We start from the raw sequence: 18195 nt of genomic DNA, 5'->3' as shown, positions 1-18195 counted from the left end.
AAATGAGAAAATTAATTAGATTATACATATAGACTATGATAGCTTACATATTATATACATAATAAATTAATTAACAATTGTTCACCGCCATTTTTTGTTCCAGTGCTCATTGGAGATCTTAAAAGTAGTCCATTCCAAAACCACCAAAAATAAATTGTTTCATTTCTTCCGTTTCACACACTGATTCATGTCACGCCGGCGACAGAACGGACCAATCAGAGGCCAGAAATTTCCCTCACAATACAAAGAGGCTCGAACACGTAAACAAACCGGATAATGGCATCCGCTTTCTAACCTTCGCCGGTTGATGTATTTTACAAGTTCCTCACACCCACAAAAAGGATATACTGACGTTTCCCACAATGACTACAATGACAGAGAGCTTTTATTAAGAAACAGGAAAAGAGCAAGATGGCTCCACTGTTTACGGGTAAGTGATGCCCGACCGCGAACGAATCGTTGTTCTGAGCCGGCTCCTTATAAAGATTCATTCGAACCGATTCACAAATCGTTTGTAAACCACTCGACAGTAAACAATGGATACTTTACCCAAAACTTAAACATCTGTCATCATTTACTCACCCTCATGAATTTATTTTCTTTAATTACAAATGAATGAATTTCCTCTTTCCCCCCTCTGGTATGACCGATTGTCACCTTGAGTCACCCTTCACTTTTATTGTATAGAAAATACATGGAAGCGGATGGTGACTGAGGCTGTCAACACTGTCAACGGGTGTTTGGAAGGTGAGTAATTATTTTGGGTAAACTATCCCTTAAAAATAATAAAAATAAACTTTGGTTGTAGAATTTTAAGGTTTGTAAAAACCATAAACAATGCAAAGTCATTCAGAACAGTATTTAAATATTTATAATATATATAGTTATTTAAAAATCTATTAATATATAGATGCATAAATGTTAATTCTTTATTACATAACCCTCCTCCATGGAAAATCAGTAAATTGACTCTACTGAACCTGTTCACTAAAGCGAACCGATTCTCTAAATGAATTGGATTCCCAGCGCTACTGAAGGGGTGACGCATGCGCATACGGGTTTGTGCGTCAGTTCGCGCGAGCGTTCCTTCATCACAACAGAAACGCTCCTCCGTTAAGTCGTTGTTTCACCGGGAGAAAATCGTCTGGTTTTCGACGCTGCCAGTTCCTCGGAGGATTTTTTCTTCGGGGGGGCTTGATGTTTGACGTCTTTCCAACATGGACTTAATGATAATTTCTGTGTCTTTATTATTCTTTCTCTTGCCGGGCCGGAGTCTCGCACAGCACCACGGATAGAGGCCTCCGCGCGCCTGCTCGATTAACGGAGAGCCCGCGCGGAGCTACAACAGACACGGGCGGGAATCCCACGGCTGTTTGGAGGTCAGACGCTCTTCATCTGACAGGAGTCGTGGTGTAACGTAGCGGCTGAGGGAGACAGTACCAGTTGGGGCTGGTGTTGATGTGGGGAAAAATGGAGACCCCGACGATCGTGTACGATCTGGATACCTCCGGCGGGCTGATGGAGGTAAGACAAACACGCTTGTGCACTCGTTTATTCCTCTCTTCAGTGTCCGGTTAACACTGTCAGTGCCGCCGCTAACCCGCTCTTGCTCGCTAATGTCATCCATTCCATAGGCTCCCTTCACACGGGCGCGCGCGCGTTCACGGTCACGGCCCAACAATGGCTCGAGTGGCTGATGTGATGAAAACAGCGGGCAGATGTTTCACTAATGAGTTTTCTGAAACTGTCTCTTGCAGCAAATCCAGACTCTGCTGGCGCCACCCAAATCTGAGGATGGAGAGAAGCGGACCAAGAAACCGGACAGGAGCACCAGGAGAGCCGGCAGGGCCACCAATCACGATACCTGCGACAGCTGCCGGGAAGGAGGGGACCTGCTGTGTTGTGATCACTGCCCCGCTGCCTTCCATCTACAGTGCTGGTGTGTGTGATGCTGGAGCTGGGACAACATTGGGCCCAGGATTGTGATGCTTGTTTAGTTAGGGCACATACATTACAACTATATGTCCATCGGATTTGGCTGAGGTTTCTTCTTGCATCTCCAGATGGAACATCATGGGTGTTAGAGTTTATTTGCTGATGTTTTTTGCATGAGCAGGGAAAAGCTGTAGCAGGGAGCTGATGAATAATCATTAACTATGGACATCTGAACGCCACGCCCATGTCTCCATTATGAAAAGATTAAGATTATGAGATGGATTTTCACTTTGTTAGATGTTTGCACATTTTTGAGCGGCTTCGTTTATTAACGTCAGCATGAAATAAAAATGTGCTGTATCTGTTTTAGAAATGCATGTTATAGATTTTATTGTAAATAATTAATCCGTGCAGGTTTAAATTTTTTAATTGTTAAAAGACAGACTTCTTTTTGATGACATATGCAGGGCTTCCGGCTAAACTTCGACCCTGCAAGCTTTAACGCTCATCTGCCTCCATTTTTGAGCGCACCGTCCACATCTCAAAATCTAGTCAACAACTGATGCACAGAACCAAGTCCCTGCTGTGCAGCTTTTTTTTCTTATTTGGTAGTCTGTTACACTCGGATGTACGTCACAGTTTGAAAGAAAAGATATGTCTCTCTTTCTGTTTTATTGTGACTAATCTCACTTCATGCCGTAGTAGACAGTCAGCTGCAGTGGAGGATGTTTGAATCTCGATTTCCCCTCCGTATTTTCTCATTGTTTATTCTGTCTGTTTGGGAGGTGAAATGATTCCATGTGTGTTTGAGGAGAAACACATGCAGCTGGTGCTGAGTGGGCCATGGGCCACTGGAAATCTGCCACACTGGCCTTTATTTGTGTAGTACTAAATTCCAGAGTTTCTGGGATTGATCAGATGTGCTTCAGATAGAAACTACATTAGGAACATCTCTTAACAGGTCTGAGTCAGGTATTTGAAAGAACTGTGGGAAGTTATAGATAGGAAAGTTAGAACAGGTTTTTATTTGCTATGTTTTTCCCCAGTTGTTGAAGTAATGTAGAATCTGAAGGCCTGGTGCTTTTAAACTTCATTACAGGTTCTACCATCAGTAGTTTGAACGTAGATCTGTTTGCACATGTGCAATGCATTAGAAAAGAGAGACTCCTTTCTTACAGAGAACGGTTTTGATTTTTCCCTCTCAATACCGGCTGGGTATAGATAGTTTAGTCAAAGTTGCCTCTTTTAAATCATCTCTTGCATAGATGTTTAATGTGGGCATAGATTTAGAAACAGCCAAAATTATAGTCTCATATTATTTGTTGTTTTTTTGCTTTTTTTAAATTTTACATTCAAAGTAGGCTAAATTATAAAGCTGGTCTGCTGTCCCATTATCATTCATTGTTGTGTTGAATGGCTGTGCATACTATAACAGTGTATGTTTTCTCTGTGCTAAATGAAGCCTGTAGTATTACCTCTGACTTTGTTTACATTTCCTCAGTAACCCGCCATTGTGCAGAGAAATGCTGCCCCCTGGAGACTGGATGTGCCATCGCTGCACTGTTCGCAAGAAGGTTGGTGTTCTGTCTGTTATGAAACAACCACTCATGTTATGCGAAGTTTTAAACTTGCCCCTAATTTTGTAATCTTCCCAAATTTTAAATGAGAATAGTTTATACAACAAAGAAGCCTTAAAATCTCCCTGCAGTTTTCAGATCAAATTTTTCAGATGATGTTCCTGTGGCTCAGTGGTAGAGCAATGCGTTAGCAGCGTAAAAGATCGTGGGTTAAATTCCCAGGGAACGCACATACTGATAAAAAAATAAGTTGCTTTGGATAAAAGCGTCTGCTAAATGCATAAATGTAAAATGGTGTAACATTTGAAGTCATTTATTTTACATTAACGTTATTAGAGTAATAGTAATATGTAATTTTTATAACTTAATATATTTAAAATTATTGTTATTGTGTAATTGATGTTATGTTCTTAAGTTGTTATTGTATAGTCATACTGAATGAAAGTTTTCCTTTTTTTTCTTAGCTGATCACATGACTGATTATTATATATTTACTGTGTTTGAAAATTCTTTATACTTTAATTCTACAAAATTTTTATAGATTATGCCAGTGGGTCCTTTAAAACAACAAAAAGAAAAGAAAGAAACGGGCCTTAAGTTTAAAAATGTTCAAAATCATGTTATTTGTATTTTGGCTCTTAACAGAAAAGGGAGAAGAAGAAGGAGCAAATTAACGGTCTGTTGGAGCTGCAGCTGGGGAAGCAGATGCCTTCTCCGTCTCCTGAGCAGGAATGTGGGACATTACGTCTGGATCCTTCCGTGGGGTCGTGCGGCACAGGGCTTCGGGCCGCTGTTGCTCAGGTACGACTTTTGGAGAGACGACCCAGCAGCCGACCCGCAACGCCCAACTCCAACACTTCTTCCACAGACACACCGTCTGAGCAGAACGACATGGAGGAATACCTCCTGGATGTGGAGGACGAGGCCCAGGGTTCTGAGCCTGAACTCTTAAACATCACAACCACCCTCAAAAGACCATTTCACCTCCTAATCGCCGCTGCCATGCAAATGAACCCTACGCAGTTCCAGCTTCCAAATGACCTCACTTGCACGACCGCACTTCCAGGCACAGTACATTCTGATCTCACTTTAAAATAGTGTGAACAGACTGTATGTTATTCTAAGATTCAGTGCATCTGTTTTCTCGCCTCAGGCACCAGCAAAAGGAGACGAAAAGACGAGTTATCAGCCAAGAACATTAAACGTCCACAACATGAACTGGACCATTTTGGACTGGTTCCACTGCCAGTGAAGGTGTGCTACACATGCAGCAGGTACAAGCTTTTGTAAATATTAGGGGTGCTTGGATCACGATCGGCCAATCGTTATGCGCATCTCGTCAGTAAAGCCGGTTCTCTAATCAGCAGTAAATTCCATCAGGTGCGTGATTTCACATAGAGCAGCTGTTACTACACAGAGCCGTTGTTAACTGAGAAGATGCGCAAATCCACGTTCATTTTCAGCGTTTATTTGCGCATCTTCTCATTTAACAACGGCTCTGTGTAGTAACAACTGCTCAAAAAACAACAAATGTGAAACCACGAACCTGAGGGAAATTACCGCTGATTAGCGAACTGGCTTTACTGATGAGATGCGCATTAACGATCGGCCGATCGTGATCGGAGCACCCCTAGTAAATATATACATGTTATTTATTTATTTATTTTTCAAAAAGGATCCCTTTTTAGGATATTATACATTAATAGTTGTCTTTTTTTCTCTCAGGAGCTGTCGATTGGCTCCACTGATCCAGTGCGATTATTGCCCTCTTTTGTTTCATATGGACTGTTTGGACCCGCCTCTCACTGCCTTCCCTACAGGCAGGTGGATGTGTCCCAACCACATCCAGAACCTGGTAGTAAGGAAGCTTGTGTAAAACAGAAACCAAGACTTGAGTATCTTTTAAATTGTGACATTTTCATATGATAAATTGGAAAAGACCACTACAAACATGCTACTCATGAATTTTCTTCATTTCCTCACAGCTGAACCAGAGGAGCTTGACCTTCAGCAACCGTTGCCAGTTATTTGACCAGTTTCAGGACCGCATATCCCAGCATGCCGTCAAACTTGACTTCCTGCAGCGGATACATCGGCAGCACCCCCCTACACAGCAAACTTCTCATGCCAACAGCAGAAAGACTCTGAAGGTAATCTGTCCTCTTTTAAACGTACTGTTTGACACTAGTGATGGACACTTGAGATGATGTTGAAATATTGCTTGGTTAATCGCAGGTTCCAGATGCCATTAAGTCACAGTATCAGAACCCGCCTACTCTGATGGCCACGGCAGGAATCCGTGAAGGGGAACTGATCTGCACTGGCCTTCCAGAATCGTTTGCCCCACAGCACTTAGCCAGTGAAGACGAACAGTGTCAGGTGTGTATAATCAGCCTGCGGTTTGCTTCTGCTTTTGAATTCAGTATTGTTTCTGAACCAGTGTTTTTATTATGCTATGGTGTAGTGGCTCAAAGACGTCATCTCGCTGCAGTGCAGCATTTTGAGGCATTTACGAAACAGACAAACATCTCCTTGGGATTCAGAGCACACAGAAAAGACAGATCTGAAACCCAGAGACTCTTGCCAGAGTGCCGTATCAACGGGCAGCCAGAACACTGCTCCGAAAGTTTCCTGTAGCTCATGTACTAATGGACTGTGTCAGAACTGTAAGACCACAAATTGCCCTGTAGACCGATTGGTTCGGTCCAATGGAATGCATGGTCCTGATAGAACCCAAGAAAACACCACTGACCATGAAATGTCCCGTTTACACACGCCCTCTCCACCCAAACATGCCAACACTGAAACAGAGATCAAGACTGAGAGAGCCAGCTTAAAGTCCTGTAGTAGAACTGAGGACTCTCCTCCTGTGTGTGTCAAATCTGAACCCAGCGCTCCATCATGTGAGCATGAGAAAACTACATCAGCTTCAGACACAGTAGCAGCAAAACTCTCAGGCTTTACTTTATGTTCAGGAGCGCATGCTGTTAAATCACAGAAAAGCATCTCAGACACCGGGTCAAAAGGTCAGAAATCTACATCCCCTTCCAGTGGTAAATGCTTACTTTTCTAATTTGAGTATTACATAGCGATGCTTTAAAAATATTGATTGGCTGATTACTCTTATCAGATGGGAATGCTGTTTTGGATGCTGTGACATCAGGCAGTGGTGACGTCTTCTCTCGCACAGAACCTAACATGCTGGAGCTGTCCGGACGAATAAAAGATATCATGCAGGACAGCGGAGGTGGGTTTTTGTGTGTTTCAGAGAGGAATCTTGTAATATTTCTGTTTTGCTTTTCAAGTTAGGTTAACTCCCTCCTAGTTCTAACATTTATGTAGTTTTGTGTATTTTTGTGACTTTGGCGCTCCCTACAGTTAAGTCAGTGAAATTAACTAGTAAATATACCAGTCATAATTACAGTTGATATCTGTACATAAAGCTGCCATAAATCGGACTGCTATTTTCATAGAATTTCATACATACTCAGCAACTTTACATAGTTGAATTAGAATATAGAATACATCTGCATGTTTATAAGCCTGCACAATTAGGGGAAAATTGTTATATGTGACCCTGGAGCACAAAACCAGTCTTAAGTCGCTTGGATATATTTTTAGCAATAGCCAAAAAAACATTGTATGGGTCAGAAATAATCAAATTTTTTTTTCTGATAAGATAAATAGATAATAGATAAATCTAATTTTTTTTTCAAATTTGACACTCATTACTGGTTTTGTGGTCCAGGGTCACATATATCAATTTGATAATAAAATAATTATTTTATTAGGATCATTATTATTATTACTTGAGCTATATTAAACAAAACACTTCAAAAGTTGGCAGCATTTTGAACGCATTCTGAAACCCTGTTGGTATTGCAGAAGTTGAGCTTGGCTCATTGGATGAGAAATTTATCAAGCTTTTAGCATGGCAGAGGATTCAGCAGCTCTTTGAATCGAAAGCCTCTCCTGTTGAGAGCAGTTCCTCTTTAACTTTATCACCCACGGGCAGGAAACACAGTGAAGGTATGAGATTTATTATTCATTATGCTTTTTTTTTTTTTATTTGTGTTACCTTCAGGGAATAAATTCTTGAGGTTTTTAATTTCAGCTCAAAACAGGGAAGTGCAGGCAAGAGCTTCATTGTGTTCGGCCTCGGAAAATGGAATGGCTGTAAATATGTGCTACAGGAGTCTCTACATCGGGACAGGTGATTATCATTCTGTGGCTGCAGTAAATGCGTGATCCTACAGTGTTCAGTACAACTGTTTTCTCATTGCAGGTGCTGATATGGACGTGTGCCTTACAAACTATGGGCATTGTAACTATGTTTCAGGGAAACATGCCTGTATATTTTATGATGAGGTATGCGATTTTTAAACATTTAACATGCTTTAAGCACAAAGGAGGTCATTTACACGTACATACGTTTGTTCTCTCCTTCTGCAGAATACAAAGCAGTATGAACTGCTGAACTACAGCGAACACGGGACAACCGTCGACAACGTATTATATTCGTGTGACTTCTCTGAGAAGATGAACCAGAGTCCATCCAGCAACCTGCTAGCCAAAGTGCAGAACATCATCCGTGAGTTATTTCTCTTCCAGTTCCATTTGATTAAAAAAAAAATTAAGTGCAGAAAAATGTTTTTTATAATGAAAAATGCATTGTCAATAACATGCATTTAGAAAATAGATAAGTGATTTCCATTTCATGAAAACGTTGCAGAGTAAGCTTCAGTATTAACTCAAGTGTGTTTGTAGGACGCTGCAGAAAAAAGGAGCAGGAGGAGTCTGCAATGGGCATGGCTTCAACAACAGAGGGTGGAGTTATGAGCTGCCTGTCCCACGATGCTTCCATCACTCCGTGTAACTGTAAAAACAGCGGCTCCAGTTTGATTGGAGGCAGTGGTGCAGGATGGGAAGGCACTGCACTCCTGCATCATGGAAGCCACGTCAAACTGGGCTGCTTGCAGTTTATATTCAGTATCACTGAATTCGCCAACAAGCCGCTTCGAGAGGAGCTCACCACGTGCAGCCTCATTCCCACACCTGGGCAACAGGGGGAGCAGCTGAGCAAGGCCACGCCTCCTCTGCTCCAACACAATCTTGTAACTTAACCCTTAAAGCATCTACTTGTACAGTTTAAACGGTTTCCTAATTATTTAATTGTTTATACACTTGCATGAGGTGACTTTTTTCTAGTTTCTTTCAGACTTTTTTGGCAGGTTGCACATTTTTTTCTTGTCTCAATGCAAAACTTGCATTTTTTAAAGGGAAACTTTGATCATCCTCTACGCTCAGAACCAATGAGCAGTTTTCACATGTAAAAAAAAAAAAAATTCAAAACATGTTCTATTTTGTGCCATTAACAATAGTTTTTATATAAATACGCATTTAAATTTTCTTTATAAAAACGGATGCTTTTATTTATGTATGTCCACCGGAGCACAGTCAGACCTGGTGTTTCTTTGGCGTGCAAAGAGACTCATGTACATATATGTAAGTATCCATGTGAATAGCCAAAGATCCACAGGATTCAGTGCGCAAAAGTGCTCCAGTTTGTATTATTTCTGTTGTGCATTATTTGGTTGCTGTTTAGTCCTTTTATGTGTCTGTTTCATGTGGTTCCGTAATTTAGTTTTCACCAGGTTCTTATGTCAAACTATGTAAATACAAACCAGATTTTAAATAACATGTTTTAGAAATCCAGTAGTTTTGTGTTCATGTTTCATGCTTACTGATTCATTCACAGCCTGCTCTTCTGTAAGATTAGTAGTTTTCTAAAGTTAGCATTAGTATTATTTTTATATCAAGGGGTTTTTAAAAATCTACAGTACAAATATTCTAATGCCTGCCTTACTTTTGCATGATGAAAACAATATAGTTGGTTTAAAGGGGTACTAAAAAAAAAACGTACTTAACATTTTCATCTAGTGTATGATTGGACAAGCTTGAATCGGATACATTTACAATGAAGGGCTGGCATAAACAAGGGGTTTCAATCATTTAGATACCTCTGACACCTAAAAAGGTCCAACTTAAATTTTAAAACGCAGCTGTATAAATGTTCATGTATAAATTAAAGACTCAATTTATACTGTAAAGTAATAATATAATAAATGTAGAAAATCTTTAGTTTCTATAACATTAGCCTTTTATTTGTTGATTTGAATCCATTTTGCTATTTATTTTATCCTAAATTTGTATTTGGATCTTTTATTTCAGGTCCGTTTCCACAGAAACTGTAACAAATATTTAGATCAAAGATTAAACAAATATTTAGATGCCATTTTAATTCAGTGTAATGAATTAAAGCAGCTCAGTGTTCAGTACAATAGCTGTGAGTGTCTGGACTTTGGTTGTGTAATCTGAACAGACTTTACAGGAGGGCGTGTTTGGCTCCAGGCTCATCTTCCTGTTACCGTTCTGGAGGAGACCGAGTTCTTTCATAGGCAAATATAACAGTTATTGCTCTGATCGTTTGAATATAATGTTTACCGTTCTGCTCATTTGCGGAGGAGTCGTCGGGTTTTACCTGCTGCTGTGCGTGACGGTGTTGCACCTGCCAAAATGTAAAAGTATGGCCAAGCTGCGCGGGAAGACCGTGATCGTGACTGGTATGTGCTCGGTTTAATTTGATATTCTCTGCAACCAGTCACGCATGTCCTCATTTTATTATTATTGACAATTTAAAACCGCTTTTGCAGATTTTACTCTTCTCGTTACACAACGCAAAATTGACAACTCGTCCACTATCGTTTGCACAGGCATTTTTTGATCAGGAACTGAATAGCCAAGACTGACATTTTAAGCTGGTTTAATTGCAGGAGCAAACACTGGCATCGGCAAAGCCACCGCGCTGGATCTGGCGAAAAGGGGAGCTCGAGTGATTCTAGCCTGCAGGGACGAAAGCCGAGCTCGGGCTGCTGTCACAGACATCCAGAGGGTGAGAGCGAGGCGAGCATAATAACTGCTGTTGAAGATAATGGCCATGTAAGACAGAAGTTAAAGGTCCACTAGGGGGCGCGTCTTACACAAAACCACTCAGCTGCATTCAAATCTCAGGTCGTGTTTTCTTTCACAAGTTTTAGATTTTAACTTTGTTGATTATCTTATAAAAAAAAAGATATTTAAAATAATTTAAAAAAGGTTAGTAGATTTCAGTAAACACCTTGTTACTTTATTAGCTCTTTGAATCATAACAGCTTATTAAAGCCTGTCGATTGTGTTTATGCGGTTTAAGGGAAAAAACATTATTTTCCACATACTGTACATTATTGTTGCTCCTTTATGCCCCGCCTTTTTTATTTTTACAAAGCTCATCAGTCTGAAAAGAAAGGTGTGCTCTGATTGGCCAGCTATCCAATGTGTTGTGATTGGCCGAATACCTCAAGCGTGTGACGGAAAAGTTACGCCCCTTACCATACTGTGATGCCTGAAAAACAATAAAACCCATGACAAACAAGGCTTTTTTTATCCAGTGGGGTCATAATTACTGATTATAATGACTTATACTGTCTTTTTACGTGCTGAGTTGCATATCACACCACCTAAACATAAAACCATGTCTGCATTTGAGATTGGAGAAACGACATACAACAAGCACTACTCTAAACTACTCAAAACTCGCGTTTGAATCATCAGTGGCAAATTCTTTACCTATGAAAACAGACTGTCCTTGCAAAGTCCTGTTTTCTAGTTGTGTCCACTTTTGGAAGGCCAAACAAAGTAGTTTCACTTTCAAACAGCTTCATGATGGCAGAGCCAACAATAGACAGCGCTACAGCGAGAAAGTTACGCCTTCTTTCTTTGCATAAACATTTGGCCATTTATGCAAATCTTCCCACACAGTGACGTAGACGTGGGGCATGTTTTAATTTGGCATTTTAAGAGGGCGTGGATAAGTCTTAACTTTTATAAAGAATATCTCTTTGGATTTGAGACTCCAAAGAGAAAAGAAAACTTGAAATTGCATCATATGACCCTTTTAAAACTGCTGTAAGCTAAATTAACAAGAAATCATTTTTTATTAAAAAAAACCTATATTGTTTGATGTTATGAAGTGAGTTAATCTTCACAAAGATACTTAATACTTAAAGTCCGCATGAAATCAAAATAGACTTTATTTATTTTACTAGCGCATGGTCAGCAATGTGATCCGATCCTGTCTTAAGCTATCAAAGATGCTATTTTCAAACCGGTTTGATATTATCACCACGTGATCTCATAATGTGAGTGACACAATGATGAGGTGCAACTACTCCCAGCCAATCACTGTGCAGATGGTACAGTCTTATCCATATCAGTAGCATGCTGTTTTATTGCACAAATCTGTGATGCTGCTATATAAATTTGCAGAATTAATGTAGGAATGCATGAAATCTGTGAATGTATGCATGTGAAATCAATAAACTGATGTGACTGGCACACAGGAATCAGGAAACAAAGAGGTGTTGTATATGCATTTGGATCTGGCCAGTCTGAAATCTGTCAGGTCTTTCACTGAAAACTTTCTCAAGAAAGAATCCAGATTGGACATCCTTATCAACAATGCAGGTAGATATTAAATATATGCAATTGCAATGATACACTTAGTAACTTTTGAAGATAACTAATTTAAAATCTTATGCTTAAAACCTTTGTATTGATGTTTCTGTTTTTGTAGGACTTGTAATTGATGGCAAGACTGAGGATGGCTTTGGAAGGATCTTTGGCGTCAATCACCTCGGTCATTTTCTGTTAACCATCCTGCTGTTGGAAAGGTTAAAAGAGTGCGGCCCAAGCAGAGTTGTGACAGTCTCTTCAATGGCCCATTGCTGGGGAAAAATTGATTTTGACTGCATCAACACTCATAAAGATTTGGGTTTAGGAAATTCTGCAGTGGCCTTATTAGGGACGTACAGTCATAGCAAACTCTGCAATGTCCTGTTTACGCATGAACTGGCCAAGAAACTCAAAGGCACAGATGTCACCTGCTACAGTCTTCATCCAGGTCAGTCTGTGTTCTTTATTCTTTAGAAATTAGTGCTTGATAAAATATTGTGAGTCGTAAGTAATCGATGCTGAATTATTTTGTAGGGGCCATCAAAACGGACATTGGTCGCCACAGCAATTTGTGGTGGCGGCTGTTCATGGCACCGATTTTCCTGCTTTTCTTTTCGGACGTGGAATCTGGAGCTCAGACGTCTCTTTACTGTGCACTTCAAGAGGGTATTGAACCCTTAAGTGGACGCTACTTCTCTAGCTGTGCGGTGCAGAATGTTTCTGCTAAAGCCAGAGATGATGCAGTAGCCAAAAAGCTTTGGGAAGTCAGCGAGAGGCTTGTTGGTTTAGCATGAAATCATCAGTTTCATTACACCTGTATGGATTTGCACTTGCACAGATTGCGTAGTGGCACCTATGGGCAACTGTGTTAGACAAATCTGTGTTTCTGCATATTATAAATGGCCTGTGTCAGTAAAATCTTGCAGCTCATAACATGCTCTGACAGCAAAAAAATGAGCTGTTAACTCTTCTAACTCTTCTATGTTTTACAGATAGCGTTTGTATACACATTTTGAATGTAACACAAACCGCTGTGTATATTATACGTTTTCATTTCCTGAAGTTTATGGGACCAGGTTTCCACTGCATAAATCATGTTTCTTTGTCATGCCAAAGTAAAGACGTAACTCACTGGGTGTGTCTGGGGATACCGAAGCCTTACTGTGCTGAATGTGTCACCTCTCCCAGTTAGAATATGTAAGTGGTTTAATAAAAAAACAATATGCATCATCACCTGCGAATTGCAGGTGTCACAAATACGTCAAGGCATGTTCCTTCAGTTTTACCAGTAACTACTACAAATTTAATATGATTTTTTTAAGAATCATGTGAATCAGTCTTGTGTAATGGCTGGTGAAATTTATCTTTGCCATTACCAGAATAAACCACATTTTTTAAATATAGTATAATGATATAATTTTGTCAGTTCTAACACAAACTGTGGCATTTGCTGTATTTGGTACCAAACGTTGTTGTAAGGAAAAAAAGATACATCATTTTGAATTGAATTAAAACGGTTTAATTTACAACCTTGTTATTTACTCTGGGCAGTTTGTGTCTGTTTTCTATAAATTGTTTACTTGTGATGATTATTTAATAATTTGTTGGTAATTAAAAATAAATAAATAAATCAGGGATTTAGACCCATATTTTTGTAAAATATAATTCAAAGATCGATCAACACATTATGAATATGTCAGCACCTTTAACTGATTCGTTATGTTAAAACAAAAGTAGGCTACTCCATTTTCAAGAGTTTCCAGCTCTACTTTGTACCCCATTTGTAAATAAAATATGCCAAGATATTAAGATAAATGAGCAGTCTTTGGCCTTGAACGGTCTTTTGTTCTCTTGAACACGTGAAAACTGGTTTCGGTGAGCACTCATGCGGAGATGGAGAAAAACCCGGACCGGTTTATCAGGCTCTGGCCCGGGCGCACTACATAAAACCGCCCGAAGACTCCTCCAGCGGATCACAAACATGATTCACCTCGTCATCGCCGGTGCGCTCGTCGCAGCTCTTTATGTCGTTTTGGTGGAGACGTTGTTTAAGAAGTCAAAATGTAAAGGAACCGCTGACATGACCGGGAAAACGGCTATTATTACAGGCAAGTGTTTTTTTTTTTAATCATTATCATTCTTAAAACGCGCTTTTATCCTTCACGGTAGCTTTGGGACGCCGAGGAAAGCCTGCACGTGTTTTCTGTGGTAATGAGAGAGATGTTTGGCTTGATGTTTCTTTCAGGCGGGAATACTGGTATCGGTAAGGCCACAGCTCTAGACCTAGCAGGTCGTGGAGTAAGAGTCATTCTGGCCTGCAGAAACCAGAAGAAAGCCGAGTCTGCTATAAATTACATCAAGAAGGTGAGTACCATTCTGACCACTGATTCAAGAGTTTTGAGTGTTTACTGAACCCGTATTTGTTGTTCAGGCCACAGGAAGCAATGATATCCGGTTTATGGAGCTTGATCTTGGAAGCTTCAAATCTGTACGAGCGTTTGCTGAAAACTTCCTCAAATCGGAGTCAAAACTGGACCTGCTCATCAATAATGCAGGTAAGCCAAACCATCAATTCTGTTTCAAATCAGATTGTAAGCAATCTGTAAGCGATTGTTTGGCTATCTTAATTGAGTACCGAGTATTATGTTACACACATGGCATGGCTTTCAAGCGATTTTTATGTTTAGGTCTTGTGGCAGATGGTCGAACCGAGGATGGTTTTGGCATAGAGTTTGGTGTCAACCATCTTGGCCATTTTCTGCTCTCATGTCTTCTGCTGGATCGTCTGAAGGAGAGTCCTGCTGCTCGTGTTGTCACGCTGTCCTCCATGGCCTATCGCTGGGGCAAGATTGATTTCGATTCTCTTGTTACCACCAAAGACCTGGGGTCAGGGAGATACAGCTGGCAGTTCTTCCAGGCCTACTGCAACAGCAAACTCTGTAATGTGCTGTTCACTCACGAACTGGCCAAGAGACTGAAGGGCACAAACGTCACCTGCTACAGTGTTCATCCAGGTAAATCATACTTGAAGGAATAGTTTATCAAGTTGAAGAACTGTCATTATTCACCCACCCTTATGTTATTCAAAACCTGTATTTTTTTTTTTTTTTTTTCCATTTGTTTTTACATCACTCAAAGTCCTCTTTTTGCGTTCCACAAATGAAGAGTCCTAGAGGTTTGGAATGTCACAAGGTTGAGTAAATGATGGTAGTTATTTTGTAGTCATTTAAATAAGAATTTGACGAGCAATGTCTCGTCATTTTTTTTTTCAGTGTTCTTCAGGGGAAGTGACTGATAGTGACCTTCCGGCAAAATGTAACCATCCAAAAAAAGGGGATGTTGTCAAAAGTCACACAGAAGTGACTTTCAAACCAAGCAATTTTCAGTTGGCCAACGTGGCAAGTCTGTAAAAAAAAAAAAACCCACAAACCCATTGGGAATCTGCATGGAAAAATATTGCACACTCACAAAAAGTTTCCAATCATGCTCATTTCTTTTGAATTAATTGGATTTCATCCTCAAAGTGGTAAATATGACCACACTTTTTGACCATACAACAACCGAAGCTCCATCCAAAAGCTCATACTGTCTAGTTAGTACTACATTTTGTTTGAAACTTCATGAAAACATTTCTTACATGTAGTATTAATATGGGTAGTACAAGTGAAATTCTGATGTACTACATCCACCATGTTTTCACAATCACATGACCTACCAGCATCAGTTGTGTCACTTGAGTGCCATTCACAACTTGTTTACTAATCGTGAATATGCACTTATTTGTTCATGAAATCTGTATGTCTACTACCAACTGGATACACTGAAATGCAAAATCCCATTCCCAGTATGATTGAAACTATTTAAAATGATAAAGAATGACATGAGGAAAATGAGTGAATGAGACCCTTAGTTTTTGTGTGTGCGCGCGTGTGAATTCCAGATCATTGATACTAATCTAGCCTATCATCTGGAATGCTTAGAGCCATTTCCTGTTTGCTGCTAAACTGCTTTTAGATCTTTTGTTTCAGTAATCGTGAATCGCTTCTAATAATCGTGCTGGAAAATGCATTGTTCTTCACCAAACTGTTGTTGGAAGAAGTTGCTGTTGGAGGCTGTTTTGGTACCATTCTTTATTCATGGCTGTGTTTTTGGGCAGAATTGTGAGTGAGCCCACTCCCTTGGATGAGAAGCAACCCCACACATGAATAGTGTCAGGATGCTTTACTGTTGGCATGACACAGGACTGATGGTAGCACTCACCTCTTTCAACTTTCATCTGGACAAGCCTTTTTCCAGATGCCCCAAACAATCAGAAAGGGGCTTCATCAGAGAATATGACTTTGCCCCAGTCCTCAGCAGTCCATTCACTATACTTTCTGCAGAAGATCAATCTGTCCCTGATGTTTTTTTTGGAGAGAAGTGGCTTCTTTGCTGCCCTTCTTGACACCAGGCCATCTTCCAAAAGTCTTGGCCTCACTGTGCGTGCAGATGGGCTCACACCTGCCTGCTGCCATTCCTGAGCAAGCTCTGCACTGGTGGCACTCCGATCCCGCAGCTGAATCCTCTTTAGGAGACTATCCTGGTGCTTGCTGGACTTGTTTGGACGCCCTGAAGCCTTCTTTACAAGAATTGAACCTCTTTCCTTGAAGTTCTTGATGATCCTATAAATTGTTGATTTAGGTGCAATCTTAGTAGCCACAATATCCTTGCCTGTGAAGCCATTTTTATGCAATGCAATGATGGCTGCACGCGTTTCTTTGCAGGTCACCATGGTTAACAATGGAAGAACAATGATTTCAAGCATCACCCGCCTTTTTAACATGTCAAGTCTGCCATTCTAACCCAATCAGCCTGACATAATGATCTCCAGCCTTGTGCTCGTCAACATTCTCACCTGAGTTAACAAGATGATTAATGAAATGATCTCAGCAGGTCCTTTAATGACAGCAATGAAATGCAGTGGAAAGGTTTTTTTGGGATTAAGTTAATTTTCATGGCAAAGAAGGAATATGCAATTCATCTGATCACTCTTCATAACATTCTGGAGTATATGCAAATTGCTATTATAAAAACTTAAGCAGCAACTTTTCCAATTTCCAATATTTATGTAATTCTCAAAACTTTTGGCCACGACTGTATATTCTCTATTGAAGATGTTTAATCCCTTTATCAGTTGGGTTCTGGTTGAACACATACATATTTGTTCACCCTTTTGCAGGTGTTGTAAAGACCGAGCTCTCCCGCCATGTGAGTCTCTGGCAGAAAGTTTTCATCGAGCCAGTGGCTAGACTGCTATTCTTGGACCCAAAAACCGGAGCCCAAACAACTCTTCATTGTGCCGTTCAGGAAGGAATCGAGCACTTGAGTGGACGTTATTTCTCATGCTGCGCTGTGGAGGAAGTCTGTGCCAAAGCCAAAGATGATGCGGTGGCCAAAAAGCTTTGGGAAGTCAGTGAACGACTGAGCGGCCTTTTATAAAGCCAGAGGAACGGTTTGCTGCCTGTGAACTTTATTTATCCCTTAAGGGGAAAAAGACCAAAACATATGAAGGGATAAAATTGATTGTGGCATTTTAATGTTTACGGACGCACAATTATTTACAAGGTTTACAACGTTTTAATTTTTGTTTTTTTAACTGCTATATGCCCTTGAGGTTTTTTTTTTTTTTATATATATATATATTTTTTTTTATACTGTATTAAAGTTTCTAATGGAACCACTATTCTCCTGGTTGGTTCTTTCTTGTATGAATAGTGAAATTATATTTGCTATAAGGCAAAATTCCAACAAACATGAGTGATAGTAATTTTTGCTTGGCTAATCCCCAACTTGATTAAACTCCGACATGCACCTTTTGTTACATATTGCCGCTAAAACTTGTTTCTGCCACATGATAAAAGAACAACGATCTATCTACGTATTAACTGCAGTTTTTTTTTGTCTCCCAACTGAGACCTTTTCTTGCATTTTGTTCCTCAGAATCGCGAGACGTTAACCAAAAAGTATCGTAATTCAGTGTATTTGTCGCAATGCTCCTTTTTTCGCAGAATTTCGAGGAAAGAGTTCTAAAATATATATATAAAATTATCTTCCATATACAAGAAATGAAAAGCACTCAATTCTTGAGTGAACA

The 18195-nt window shown here is 40.0% G+C and overlaps 3 protein-coding genes across 4 annotated transcripts; all 3 read left to right on the top strand.

Moving 5' to 3' along the window:
* Positions 1 to 283: 283 nt before the first annotated feature.
* Positions 284 to 9227, top strand: phf12a (PHD finger protein 12a). Of its 2 annotated transcripts, XM_059539258.1 has the most exons (15): positions 284 to 1524; positions 1758 to 1939; positions 3437 to 3509; positions 4158 to 4578; positions 4666 to 4786; positions 5238 to 5370; positions 5498 to 5662; positions 5748 to 5891; positions 5977 to 6538; positions 6643 to 6759; positions 7398 to 7541; positions 7627 to 7725; positions 7798 to 7880; positions 7965 to 8103; positions 8280 to 9227. In XM_059539258.1, the coding sequence occupies exons 1-15, from the start codon at positions 1459 to 1461 to the stop codon at positions 8633 to 8635; spliced, it is 2805 nt and encodes a 934-aa protein (XP_059395241.1). In that variant the 5' UTR covers positions 284 to 1458; the 3' UTR covers positions 8636 to 9227. The 2 variants fall into 2 exon arrangements, with proteins under 2 accessions (XP_059395241.1, XP_059395242.1); XM_059539259.1 differs by lacking the exons at positions 284 to 1524; positions 1758 to 1939 and having other exon boundaries at positions 4158 to 4313; positions 4381 to 4578.
* A 672-nt stretch (positions 9228 to 9899) lies between these two features.
* dhrs13a.1 (dehydrogenase/reductase (SDR family) member 13a, tandem duplicate 1) lies at positions 9900 to 13327 on the top strand. The gene is made up of 5 exons (XM_059539260.1): positions 9900 to 10135; positions 10346 to 10464; positions 11951 to 12074; positions 12184 to 12510; positions 12597 to 13327. The coding sequence occupies exons 1-5, from the start codon at positions 10009 to 10011 to the stop codon at positions 12854 to 12856; spliced, it is 957 nt and encodes a 318-aa protein (XP_059395243.1). The 5' UTR covers positions 9900 to 10008; the 3' UTR covers positions 12857 to 13327.
* Positions 13328 to 13930: 603 nt separating this feature from the next.
* LOC132127432 (dehydrogenase/reductase SDR family member 13-like) lies at positions 13931 to 17921 on the top strand. Its single transcript, XM_059539295.1, has 5 exons — positions 13931 to 14170; positions 14308 to 14426; positions 14494 to 14617; positions 14750 to 15076; positions 17281 to 17921. Exons 1-5 carry the CDS (start codon positions 13948 to 13950, stop codon positions 17538 to 17540), a joined length of 1053 nt encoding a protein of 350 aa, XP_059395278.1. The 5' UTR covers positions 13931 to 13947; the 3' UTR covers positions 17541 to 17921.
* Positions 17922 to 18195: the final 274 nt, after the last annotated feature.

The sequence above is a fragment of the Carassius carassius genome, chromosome 45 (genome assembly GCF_963082965.1).
Source record: "Carassius carassius chromosome 45, fCarCar2.1, whole genome shotgun sequence".
NCBI classification, from domain to species: domain Eukaryota; kingdom Metazoa; phylum Chordata; class Actinopteri; order Cypriniformes; family Cyprinidae; genus Carassius; species Carassius carassius.
Note: the sequence above shows the minus strand (reverse complement) of the source record. Positions and strands in the feature narration are given on the sequence as shown.